The sequence below is a fragment of the Plasmodium brasilianum genome, chromosome 3, assembly GCF_023973825.1.
Source record: "Plasmodium brasilianum strain Bolivian I chromosome 3, whole genome shotgun sequence".
Taxonomy (NCBI): Eukaryota; Apicomplexa; class Aconoidasida; order Haemosporida; family Plasmodiidae; genus Plasmodium; species Plasmodium brasilianum.
The window spans coordinates 555,161-569,635 of record NC_090116.1 but is presented as its reverse complement, the minus strand read 5'-3'; the positions used below and the strand labels follow the sequence as shown (position 1 = coordinate 569,635).

Sequence of the window (14,475 nt, the reverse complement as noted above, 5' to 3'; positions counted from 1 at the left end):
AAATTGCATTTGAAATTTGATTTGGAATAAATAAGGAAGAATGAAATGTGTTGTTCATTCGTCATTTTGTATCGTACTTTTTATCGTATACCCACTTTAATTTTGCAGTTACATTTTTTCGCGTACGATTTTGTACGTACAGTTTTTTACGTAATATTTATTATTTTGCAGCTGTGATGTATCATTTTTCGTCCTTCATTTTTAATTCCCTATTCCGTAAGCCCATTTATTTATTCTTTACTGATTACTTTTTATTTTCCCCTTCATTTATTTTAACCTTCGTTATTTCCTTTCCTTTTCTTTTTTTTTTTTTTTTTTTTGTTATTGCTACGTACAAAAGGAGAAACATTTATTTTTGTCTCCATTAAAGACACTTAATAATAAAAGTACATTTTTAATTTATACATTTTATACAATCCTTTTGTATGATATCCCCTTTTAATTTTATATAGGAGTGTTGTGTACACAGTTTATATCCTTTCTCCCTTGTTTATAATAAAAGTGCTAGTATTTCATATCGACATCGTATACTATGCACACATGTAAATGTAATGTCGTTGTGATGTTATTGTAATGTTACTGTAATGTTATAGCAATGCGATTATATATTTTTATGTATGATTTATGATTATTGAAGGCTTTGTTTTATTAGTTTTCTTTCTTTAGAGAAATTTTCATTTGGATGGTATCCTACATAACTAACATTTCGTATAACTGCTTTAAAATTTTTGAAATAAAAATTCTTTAAAAAAAAAAAAAAAAAAAGTTATGAAAGTGACTTATAATGAAAAAGCCCATGTCCTTAATAGCAACATGAACATACGTACATATATATGTATATGTAGATATACGTACATATATATGTATATGTAGATATACGTACATATATATGTATATGTAGATATACGTACATATATATGTATATGTAGATATACGTACATATATATGTATATGTAGATATATGTACATATATATGTGTATGTAGATATATGTACATATATAATGTATATAATTGTACAGCTTAATATGTGTAATTTTGAAGAAAAATACAAAAAGTGTATCGAAAAATACGAGAAAGGAGCTAAATTTAACGCAAAACAGAACGTTAAGAAATACCCCAAAATTATTTTTTTTTTTTAAAAGGATAATAAATTGTACCAAAAGAGTAAAATTTGAAAAAAGAAAAACCTCTGCAAATTATCTTTCACTTTTAATGCCATTTCTATTTTTATTTTACTATACTTAATTTAACTCTATTTTATCCATTTCGCGCTGTATTTTATTTTATTTAATTATATTTAAATCTATTTTTTGACAGTTTTTTTCCCTCTCTTTTAGAATGAATTAAAGGCAAGTATAAACAGGATTCAAATTAACGACATTTTTAGATAAGAAGAAAACTTAATATCATGAGATCCATTAGCTCAGTGGTTAGAGCGTCGGTCTTATGTACCGAAGGTCGTGGGTTCGAAACCCACATGGATCAGTTGAAGTGGGAATAATAATAAATGTGTTTGTAGTATTTATGCCTTCTGTATCTTAAATTTATTTAATATAGAGAAAACACAAATAATTTTGTGTTAACTATAAATATTAATATTAAAAGAAATCATAGCTTTTATATATGTTTAATATATATATATATATGTAGTTCGTTATAATCAAATTATTTTAAATTCAATTATTATTAATGCATAATAATAATAACATTTTTAGGAAAAAAATTAAGAGGGGAGAGCCCTCTTTCTTTGTAGCAAGAATTTAAAAAGGTATATATTATTTATTTATTCATACATATAATATATATACGTAAATATAAATTCATTTATGCATTGACTTTCATTCATTTACATTACAATGGTGCTTGGTATAATTATTGAGCGAACAGAGGAAGATTTGATAAAAATTTGAAATAAATTTTTCGTTGTATGTAGTTCCCTCAATTCATTACATACTTCTATGGTTTAGGTCTCTTTTTACATGAGCAGCTATTTATATTAACCTGCAATAAATTAAGCAAAATATAACGATAGGAAATTTTTATTTTTCGCTCAACGTATTATATATAATGTATGATTAATTAATGCCATTTTAAACGATGAGAATGCATAAAGAAGTTATACAGAATTAAATTAGGCACAAATTGTCAATTCTACGTGATCTAACGACAAATTTATAAAAGATTTTATAAAAAAAAGAAAAAGAGAGAGAGACCGTGTTTATCTAATATTTCGGCAAAGTTGTACGAAGTTATTTTTGTAGTTCTTTTGTTTACACAGAATTTAACCTAAGAGCTAAGATATAATTTTTCCATTCCTTAATTCTACGAATACATATTATAAATACGTAAATAGATGAATATATATATATATATATATATATATATACTATAATTAAATATTTATCTATATATGTAAGCGTAAGTACGCATATTATTTGGAAAAATAAAATAATCAAAAGACTTACTATAAAAGGTAAATCATTTCCTCTTAGTTAAATAATTTAATTTTTTAAAGAAACGGGATAGCAACAGATATAATTCAATAATATAACTGTTCTTATACATACAGTATATAATTATATATATTCCTCCCTTATATATACGCAGCAAAACGTAGCAAAAATTTGGAAAATAAATTTTTCGAATTTACGTACAAGTGCACATAAATATGTAATAAATCTTTATGCATATATAGCATTTTCGTGCATTACACATTTTAATGTTTATTTTTTTTATTTTTTAAATAATTAAAGTATTCTTTTTAATTTTGAAAAAATTAAACCATTTAAAACAACTATAAAATGGTTTCCTATTTTAATATCAATAATATTAAAATAATATTAATATTCAAAAGTGGAAAACTTATTTTCGACAGCGGCAGGATTCGAACCTGCGCAGGCAAAGCCTACCAGATTTCTAGTCTGACTCCTTAACCACTCGGACACACTGTCTCATTTATAATACTATTGTAAATAATATTTTATTCTCTCCTATATAAGGAATTTATATAATTTATCCTGTTATTGATAAAGATATATATATATATGTAGTTTTAATGGTTCACAGTAAAACGCAGAATAAAGAGTGTATTCTCTATTAACACAAACAGTTTTCTATAGTTACATACACGTGTAAATATACATATATATATGTATATATGCACAATAATGTACTATTAAAAAATAGTTAAAAGGAGCTAGCATCATATATATATAATATTATATATACATGTATACATATAAATATATGTAAGTATATTATTTTAAAAATAAAAAGAGAATTCTTTTTTATAATAAAATTGCAATGGTCTACAATTGCCTTAGAAAATTTTAACCTCCTACGAGAAGTAAAATAGAGGTGGGGGAAAAACAATTCACCCATGAATTAGTTTTAAATTATTTTTATAGTTTTTCTACTGTTCCAATTTTTTTCCAATTTTTGCTAATATATTTTCTAATGTTTCTAATATTTCAAATACTTTCTAATAAAAATGTATATTTTACCTTATTGAATAATTTATTTTTTTTTTCGTGCATTATATCTAAAATTTTTTTTTTTTTTTTTTCTTATATAAAAAAGTATTCATGTAAAATTGGTTAACAAAATATTTTTTGTTTGTTTTCCTTATTATATATATAGTATTATCCTTTTTTTCTTTACAGAACCCTTGCTATATAACTGAAAATTTTTACGAGGTAGTGGGTTGCAAAAATTACTTTACAATTAATTTTTTTTTTTTTTTTTGTAGTTCGTGCATATAGATAGATATTCATTTATATAGGTAAAACCACAAAAATTATGTAAAACTGCATAAAATATATAAAAACTAAAAGAAGTACATAATATTTACTAAATATTTTTAATTTAAAAAGTTATTAGAATAATTCCCCATATGTTTAATTATAAATACTTATAAATGTTTACATATAAATTAATAATATATAATATAATATCTTAGTTAAAATATTTTATTATATATATGCTTAATTAAATTAACGTTTGGCGTATTTACATTTAATTACGTTATTTTGAATGTAAGAAAGATAATTTACTCTTTTAGTATTGGGGTAATAACACCTTTGGACATCTATCTAATATTTCAAATATAAGGAACAGTAAATGAGTATAGTAAATATTTTATTTATTTGTTTTTCTGATCAATTTTTTTTTTTCATACATATTTATGTATAATATTATATCCTATTAAATGGACATTTTCTACCGCTATTATTTATGCTGCATTTTTATACCCATCATTTTAATAATATATTAAAATTTATGCCTTCATTATATGAACTTTTAACAATTTATGATTTTAATTAGTATACCATCTGCTTCCATTATTTCATTGTTATAATTTTTTTAAGGGTTAAAAATAATTATGAATTTTTAATCTTTGCTGAGAGTTATTTTATTATATTTTTTTTTTTTTTTTTCAAGTTGTGTATTTTATTCTTATTATTTTGTCCATATTTGTATATACATATTTTTAGCACATTTTTATTAAGACTCTAACGTCTACTTTCTTTTTACATTTTAATACTAAAACGTATATATATATATATATATATATACTATTAAATAGTAAAGAGAACAAGAAAAAATAGAGCGAAGAAAGGAAGAGAGAAGCTAAAAATAATATAATCATAATAAACATAATTTTACATGTTTTTAATAAGGTCTCGTTTTTTAATTTTTAATAAGTATACATATATGCCGTCATTTATCAAAGGGATATTGTAGACAATCATATGCACCAATACTTCCTGCATATATTTATATATATATATATGTGCATATGGGTATAAGTATGTATTTGTACATGTACGTGCAAATTCAAGCAAACAAAAAAATATATGAATATACGCAAAAATATGCATATACAGTAAGTTTCAGTCTTATGCATTTAGATGAAAGCCCCTTATTCCAAACTTTAAATTTATCTTTTTAAGGATGATTAAAAAGGTAATCGTCCTTTTAATATTCTCCTTTTATTTATATTCATTTTACATCTTTAAACAAGCTACAAACCTTCATTCAACCTGTGCGCTTGAATCATTGGCACAAAACAAGTAATTTAAAAAAATAATAATAAATTGAATCATCAAAAAACAGATAAACAAACGAACGAACGAATAAACATTGAGTGAATATAAAAAAAATCCTTTATAAAAAGGAGATTACGCTAGTGCTACTTACAATGTTGTTCTTCATGCGTAGTTATTTGTGGACGTTTGTAATAAATGTATATGGCTGTACATAAATGTATACGTATGTACATAAATGTATACGTATGTACATAAATGTATACGTATGTACATAAATGTATACGTATGTACATAAATGTATACGTATGTACATAAATATATACATGTGTATATAATATATATGTATTTATATACATATATTTTTTTTTTTTCCCCTTTGATTCTTTCCCAACCGCTCGATTTGTAGCTCCTCCAGAATACTGGCAGAACTGCATTCTGACAAATCACATAACGAAAAGAAATCAAAAGTAAAATCGAATTGTTCAACAGCGAAGAAGCGAAATGTATGAACAGTGCAGGTGAAAGTGGAGGAAATGGCGTAGTAACAGGTTGCAGTGTATCGACCAAGAGTACACTAAATGACCATAAAAAAAAAAATAAGGTTTGATAATAAAGTTGAGAAGAAGCAAGAGAATAGGGATTCATCAAATGATGAATATTATAAAAATTGTAATTTATGTTTAGGTATTATAAAATTTTATAATGCCTTAGGAGGAAAGGACTACAAATTAAAATCTGACGCAAAAATAAAAATGAACAATTCCCGTGCATATACAAAAACAAATAAAAAAAAAGATAATAATAAAGAAAAGTTCCATATAATAAATACAACTAGTCATGACTATGATAAGAAGAGTTATAAGAAACATTATATTCGTACTATAACAAGTGGTAAGAATTTGGTATATTATAAAAATAATGATAAACATTGTGCATGTAACTGTAAAGAGAAAAAAGAAATATTAAAATCGAAAGGTACATTATCTAAGGCAAGTAGTTGCGCTAGTATTTCTAGTATTTCTGACAGTAGTAACATGGATTATAACAAAACAGACTATGATAAAGTATCCTCTCATTTATTTGGATTATCAACATTATTTTATAAGGAAAAAATTGATATAGTTAATATGTCTAAAAAATTAACGAAAGATTATCTTAAGTGCTTTAAAGAGCTTTCCAAAAGTATATCGGATATATGTGAAAATAATTTTACACATTCTTATGAAGAATTTATAGAGATTGACAACAAAATGAATCCATTAAATGAGAATAAGATTGAAAAATATTATTATGCATATCATCGCATTGTTTATACATTTTTATTTTTTTTACATGAAATATTACAAAAGCAAGATGCATTACAGCTAAGCTTTGAATCGCTACCTTTATATTTACAATTAGATAAACAAGGTTTAGTAGAAAATATAATGCAAACAGAACCCATAAGTATGAATGATATATATTATACTTCGTACAAATAGTTTGATTCTATGTGTACTTGTTTAGATCTATCATGCTGTTTTTATTTAAATTATATGGCTACAAATTTAGTAAATAATTTAAATGAAAAGAATTATAAAAGCACTAATAATAATGCTACTGCAGAAAGGAAGAAGATAAATGAATATTTAAAACAGATTCATGGAGATATCAAAGATTATATCAAAGATTTGAATGAATATTTAAAATTGTTTTTTGATTATGGAAATAAAGAAAAATTATTTAATGAACCTGCTTTGTTTTCGTATTCTCTATTTTTTGATTACTATGTAGATATACTAAATAAAACGTTAAATCTTTTCAATATTCATCTAAAGTCAACACGTCATGAACAACAAGGTGAACAGAAATTAGAAGATATATATATATAACTTAAAATACATGAAGATAATATGAGAACAAGATTACGTTCATTTTATTTAAAGAATAATATAGAGGATCAGAACCCGCGTAATTTAGTAGAATCCCTTTTTTCAGACAATATGTATAGACTACTGCTTGCAGACAAATATATGGATAGCAAATATTCAAATTTTATATATCTTATGTTAAATATTATTGACTATTTTAGAGTTCTTATTGCTGCAATTATGGTATACTTAAATATGCGAAATATTGATTCTCATTTTTCTGATATAGAAATAGGAAAAATTAAATTTAAAGATGCTATGAAATTTTTGACTTATTTTGTAAAGCATCAAAATGTAAATAGGAGTATTTTCAAGTCCCAAGAGAATAAGAAACAAAATGTGCATTAGACTGTATAAATGGTGGGGGGTAGTTATATAAACTGCTCCTTAAAAGATCAGAAGGTGATGTTAGTGTTGGAAGGAAAGCGAACTATATGTATCTTCCCCACCCTCTGTCCATAGGATATTAGTATGCTGATGAAAATGAAGAAGCTTGCCAGTTATAGGTACGTACATATATATATGTACAGTCCTATATGTTTAACTTCACTGTTAGTAGACTAATCTTACATCATTTCCTCCAGAGATGAACAAAGTAAATCATGCGAACCTTAAATGATACTTTATCTTCTCATATGTAGGAGAAAAGTTAAAACGATTTGTACAAGCATGAAGAATTTATTCTAATGATATATAAAAATGAAATTCAAAAAAAATATAATTCATTCGTTGTTTAAAATGAAATTCAAAAAATATATAATTCATTTGTTGTTTAAAATGAAGTAAAAAAAATTATAATTAATTTGTTTATAATGAAATAAAAAAGAAAAAAAAAAAAAAAAAGTCCATAAGGCGCATATATATATATATAATAATGTCCATTCATTGGGAAGATCAAATTTTTAATGCACTTCTCTTAAGCGCAAAGTATATAATTTTCAAAATTTTACAAAAGAATTTTTTTTTTTTTTTAATTTCTATCCAAAAAAAAAAAAAAAAATACTCTTGCATTAATAAGCATTGTATTTGTGATAAAAGTTTTTAACTCTAATTTGTTTATTAGCACACGTGTAATTTTTTAATTTGTGCATATTGTTTTGTCTTTTACTATTTATATATTTTAAATTAATGCCGCTTTTTTTTTTTTTTTTTCGTTCTTTTTGCGTTTTTTTTTATATTTAAAAAAGCACATATTGACATATGTATTATTAAATTCTCCTGTATTTCTTAAGAGGAGCAAAAAAAAAAAAAAAAAGAAAGAACGGCACAGTAGGGGCATGTATATATATATATATATATATGTACGAATTAATGCTGAAAAAATGTGTCCACTATAATTAGCTGTTAATCCTGTTATATTTTATAAGAACGTATTCTCTAGCCTTTTCAAACACTTTTAATTTTTAACAAAACCACAATTTGAATGTTGTGCTAAAGGTGTTAAACTATTTTTTTTTTTTAATTAAAAAATTGAAAAAATGGAACTTGAAGAAGATGATATTCCTGTCATAATTTTGGATCCGGGCACATGGTTCATAAAAAAAAAAAAATAAAAATAAATAAATAAACAAGTAGACAGGGAAGAAAGTGACAAACTTGTGCGCATTCTGATGAACACCGACCAAAATTCTTTAAAAAGAAAAAAATTCCTTCCCCCTTGTGGATATTTTTTTTTCTTTGCATATTCATATGAGTTTTAGATTTGTGTGGTTAGTTTATACTAGGAAATATATATATATATATATATATATATATGTATTCATTTGTTTATATATACGTACCTACGTGTATACATATATATCCATTACCTATACTTGTGAACAGGATGATAAAAATTGGATTTGCGAACGACGACCTGCCTACACTTCAAATACCTTGTTTATATTTAGAGTATGCCTTAACGTATTTTCAATGATTTATCCATTTTATTGAGATGCATTATTATTGAAACAATTTTTTACAGAAAAGAACTAGCAAACTCGAGAGTTGTAAAAGTATAAAAAAAAAATGCATGTAAAAAATACATATAATTATTAGTTTTTACCGATTGATATGAAAAATTATTATTTTTATTCTATGTGTACACGTACAATCATACATGTGAACATGTGGTTATATATATATATATATATATATATATATATATATATATAACTGTGTGGTTGCTTTTAAAACTCAGTTCGGTGTAGATGCTGTCGAAGACTACATGTTAATAAAATATGGAGGCGCTAAATCAGATAAAGAAAAAGAGAAAACGCCGGATATCTGTAAAGGTTTATAAACAACCAGCCATACGAATTACATACGAAAAAGAAAAAGAAAAAAGGATAATATCTAACAAATGAAAAATTACTAATAACTAATGGCAAATGGCACATGAAGAGTAATATATTCACTAGTTTGCAAGTTAACGAAATGTGCATATATGTGTATACATCATTGGTCAATTTCTAATATATGTGCAATTAATTACAATTATTGTTTAGACAGCGAATTAGTAAGTATGAAAATGACATTTGCTGACCCTCGCCATCCTTTGAGCAATAACGATTTCGCTCATTTATTGGAATTATATAACCATCTCATAAAGGTACGAACGGCATATATATATATATATATGTACATTTGCAGTTACATGCTTTTTTTTTTTTTTTTTTTTTGCGAAAGTTGTGGTTCATGGTTGAACTGAACGCCCTTTATGTATATATATGCATGTAAGAAGTGTCTGTGTGTTTTATCTCTCGGAAGGCATCTTGAGCATTTTGTTTATTTAAATATTTAATTATATAACTCTTTATTTATTCACTTGTTTATTTATTTACTTATTTATTCGCTTATTTAATTACCTATATACTTATTTTTCCCTTAACAGCAACTAAATATAAGTACAAGCGACTACAGTTTACTTGTCGCAATTCCCGAAGCGGTTGAAAAATTATATATATCAAATTTGTTAAATTGGGCATTCAAGAACCATAACTTCATTTCCATATCTTTTATTTACAACTCCCTCGCAGCTGCTTACTATTATGGACTTAAGACAGGTGTTATAAATTAGACGATTTTTCATTCATGTAAATTAGCAGTTGTCAGTTATATTATTAATATATCGTTTGTGCGTGGCTTTATGAGTATAGACACATATACACCAGTAATGCTTCTTTTTTTTATTATTTTATCTTATTTTTATTCTTTATTTTATCTTATTTTTATTCTTTATTTTATCTTATTTTTATTCTTTATTTTATCTTATTTTTATTCTTTATTTTAACTTATTTTTATTCTTTATTTTATCTTATCTTTATTCTTTATTTTATTTTCATCGTTTTGGCGTGCGAAAGCCATTGTTATCGACTTGGGGGAAAACGGAAGCAGAATTACCCCCATTGCAGAAAACCATGGTGCATTTCTAGAGAGTGCAAGAAATAGCGAAATTGGTGGACACTTAATAAGTAAATACATTTCCAATTTTGTAAAAATAAACGATAATTATATTGACTATATACTAGTTCAGAATTATAAAGAATTAAATAGTTATGTAAGTCTTAACATAGATAGAAACATAAAAATAGCTACAGATTGCAATGGGTTAAATAAGCCATATAAAATTCCATATACTAATTTATATATAGATCCTAAGGCAGAAGTATTATGTCATGAAATTTATTTTCAGCCTGAATTTTTAGCACATTTGCCAGGAAATTTTTATAAACAAAATATAATATCATTAAGTCATTTAGTATTTGAATCTGTTTGTTCTTGTCCTATGGACTTAAGAAAACAAATCTTAAATAACATAGTGTTAGTTGGAGGAGTATCTAATTGTATCAATATACGTGAAAGACTCCACAAGGAAATGAAGCACATCTTAAGACTTAAAAATTATAGTGAAAACACAAAAATTTACATAAAACATATGAGAATGTCAGACATTGCCTCTTATTTGGGCTGTAAAAAATATGGAAAAATCCTCTACTTCAATAAAAAAAAATGGGTAACTAGACAGGAATATTATACATTAGCTAAAAATCAGGTCATGCAAAAGCTCTTGATGTGGGCCAACGTTCTATAGACGCCTTTAAAAAGTCAAAATCATTTTGACGAAATGTGCATATACAATTACATGAACATGTGAACGTGCTCCTATATATAAGTATACACATAATATATATACACTTCAACGTAAACTTATTACACATAATGGTGGGAAAATTAATGCTCTTTTTTTTTTTTTTTTTTTTTCCTTTTTTTTTATTATTTTAATTTTATCCGTAAATTTAATTTTCTTTATTTTATCCCTTTTTCCAATTTGTTCTTTGAATATAGATATAAAAGTAATTAAAAATATACATAAAAATATAAATTTCTTTTTTCTTTTTCCAGCTAGCTAAAAATTTAATGCATATTATTTATTTTTGTAAATTTGATGGAGGAGTTTTCTGGAAAATAGGACATTTTTATTTATCGACATGTTTACTATTTATTTAAATTTGCGACTAATGTTACATTTGCTAATTTATTTGATTTCACTCCTTTGAGTATAAGTAAACCACTATTTTGCATAAAAATTAAAGTATATATAATAACTACAACCTTACGGTTTTCATTCCTTTTATTTTATTATATTTTATTTTTATTTCGTTTTATTTGTATTTTTATTTTATTTCGTTTTATTTGTATTTTTATTTTATTTCGTTTTATTTGTATTTTTATTTTATTTCGTTTTATTTGTATTTTTATTTTATTTCGTTTTATTTGTATTTTTATTTTATTTCATTTTATATAATTTTTATTTTACTTTATTTTATATAATTTTTATTTTATTTCGTTTTATTTGTATTTTTATTTTATTTCGTTTTATTTGTATTTTTATTTTATTTCGTTTTATTTGTATTTTTATTTTATTTCGTTTTATTTGTATTTTTATTTTATTTCATTTTATATAATTTTTATTTTACTTTATTTTATATAATTTTTATTTTACTTTATTTTATATAATTTTTATTTTATTTCATTTTATATTATTTTTATTGCATTTTTATTTTATTTCATTTTATATTATTATTATTTTATTTTTATTTTTTTTAATCAAAAGGGTATTTCACACATGACTTGCGAAAAAGTGCTTCTCACCCGTAAAACTAAAATCATGGTACACGTGGACTTCATTACATACGTATCTACACTTACTATGTATAACATTGGGTCCGCTAAAATGTGTATATTCGTTACGCACTTCATAATTAAAGAAAAAACATAGTATCACTTTTATAAAACCTGTTTAACTTGTTTGTCTTCACATTTAAATCTAAGCCATATTTTTTAGCAATATCAATGTAGTATTTATATTTTTTGTTATACTGATTGCTCTCTTTTTTTTTCATAACATCCATCTTATTACATTTTAAATCTGTCCTATTTTCAAGAGGCAATTTTTGTTTAAATATATATGCTATTTTCCTATTAATTGCTTCGGATCCATCCGGTAATATTAAATTATTGTATTCATTTAATTCAGGTTTTATATAACCAAATTCTTCAAGGACTTCATAAATAGTATCATAACTTAGGTTCTTACTCAAGTCCTCTTCTTTCACTTTGTAATCGTCATTGTTGTCACTTTCATACTTATGTTGCTTGTTATAGTTATTACTGTTGTAGTCATCAATGTTCTCTCCTTCGGAAGAATGCAATTTTCTATACTTGATATCGTTTACACCATTTACATTGCTTCCATTGTGAACGGTACATACATTACTGTTAATGCCTTTTCCATGGTTGAATACATTGCCTTGTTTGCTATCATCAGGGCTCTTTTCATCTTCAACATTATCCACGTTTTGCTTATCATCACTTACTCCATAATTTTTTGTTGTATTATCCTTGTTATGTTTTTCACTTGCCTGACACTTTAAAGATATTTTATCCTTTCTTCTTTTGTGTAACATATAAATAAGTAATTCTTTATCTTCTTTACTGTTAATATATTTATTTAATAAATCAACATATGTTTTTGAAAAATCATAATATTTTTGAATAAATACAAAAAAATCGGTGTGTACTTTCGTATGACTTTTACATATCATATGTGATTGTAAAGATTTAACACATTTGGAATATCGAAAACAATAAATGCATTTATTCTCTTCATATATTTTTTTCCCTATGGTTAAAAGTACTTTTTCTATGTCCGTTACATATTTTTGATCAGGAATATAAAAAGTATAATTATCATTCATATGTTTTATATTTTCATCAATGGTATTAAAAATTCTGTTATCAAAAAAACAGACTAAGGGGTTATCATACTTTACATTTCTGTTTAATAGCACCTCTTCTTTTGTAGCATATTTCACTTTTTGTATATCATAGCTACTTCCTTCATTATTACTATTCCTATTACTATTACTATTATTTACTTTTTTATGGTTATAATCTTCTCCATTGTTTTTTTTTCCTTTTTTTTTTTTATAATTACTGTTACTATGCTTTTTGGACGTATTAAGATTATTTCCCTCCTGTTCTTTTCCTTTTCCTTTTCCTTTTCCTTCCTCACTCTTTTTTAAAATTTGCACTTTTTCATTAAAAGCTAACTCGTTAACTGCATTTAGGTTTAATAATTTTCTCTTTAAATTATATTTGTGCCACTCAGATTTAAAATGATATCGAAAAAAAGAATAGTTATAAATCTGTATGTTACAAGTATAACAGTTATATGTTTTTTTATTCAAGTCCCTATTTTCAATATATATATTTACTTGATCCTTGTTATCTATATTAATTGTTGAGTTATTATTTACGTTCATATATTCCTGAACAATCACATCCTCTTTTTTTATGTTGTATATATTTTTTATATCATACGATTTGTTAATGTTTTTATTGTCTGATAAATTGATACTTTCATCCATCTTTCAAATACTAGATATTTTTCTTTTCTTTTTCTTTAAAAAAAAAAAAAAAAAAAAAGGATTTTACTATACGATAATTTTTTTGTTATTTTTCAATTCCTACTATTTTTTTTTTTAAATCTTTCTTTTGTAATTTTATTCTATATACACAACCCCATGTAATCTTGGTTAACACTTTCTTGGTTGAACTTTTGATTTTATTTATAATTTACTTATTATTATTTAGTTTTTTGCGTTTCATGATATTTTTCACTCATTAGCTATTTCACTCTTGACAAAAATACATACGAGAACGCGTGCACATATACTTGCGTGGAAATACGTGCATATGGACGTATGTACGTTTACATTCGTGTATGCATTTATGTATGCATTTGTGTATGCATTTATGTATGCTTTTTTGTATGCATTTATGTATGCATTTGTGTATGCATTTGTGCATATACTTATGTTTGTGCTTATGTATAAATATACATACATATATGCGTACATACACACACATGAACGTATGTACTACTGTTCATATATGCTCAATCCTGCAAATTTTTCAAAATTTCTGCTTTTTAGTGCGTCTAATATATATAAAAGAAGTTTTTCCTGTGCTA

General features: G+C 24.4%; 2 protein-coding genes and 1 pseudogene across 3 annotated transcripts; 2 read left to right on the top strand and 1 right to left on the bottom strand.

Annotated features, from left to right (window-relative positions):
- Nucleotides 1–5,627: 5,627 nt before the first annotated feature.
- MKS88_000916 (EVP1) lies at nt 5,628–7,307 on the top strand (the record flags this gene model as incomplete). Its single annotated transcript, XM_067219560.1, has 3 exons — nt 5,628–6,495; nt 6,601–6,888; nt 6,985–7,307. The coding sequence occupies 3 exons, from the start codon at nt 5,628–5,630 to the stop codon at nt 7,305–7,307; spliced, it is 1,479 nt and encodes a 492-aa protein (XP_067075283.1).
- Nucleotides 7,308–8,437: 1,130 nt separating this feature from the next.
- On the top strand, nt 8,438–11,031 carry MKS88_000915 (annotated as a pseudogene). The gene is made up of 6 exons: nt 8,438–8,490; nt 8,893–8,953; nt 9,139–9,232; nt 9,446–9,549; nt 9,832–10,003; nt 10,301–11,028. Coding segments are annotated over exons 1-6 (1,212 nt in total).
- A 1,171-nt stretch (nt 11,032–12,202) lies between these two features.
- On the bottom strand, nt 12,203–13,870 carry MKS88_000914 (zinc finger protein; the record flags this gene model as incomplete). Its single annotated transcript, XM_067219559.1, has 1 exon — nt 12,203–13,870. One exon carries the CDS (start codon nt 13,868–13,870, stop codon nt 12,203–12,205), a length of 1,668 nt encoding a protein of 555 aa, XP_067075282.1.
- Between the last annotated feature and the right edge of the window lie 605 nt (nt 13,871–14,475).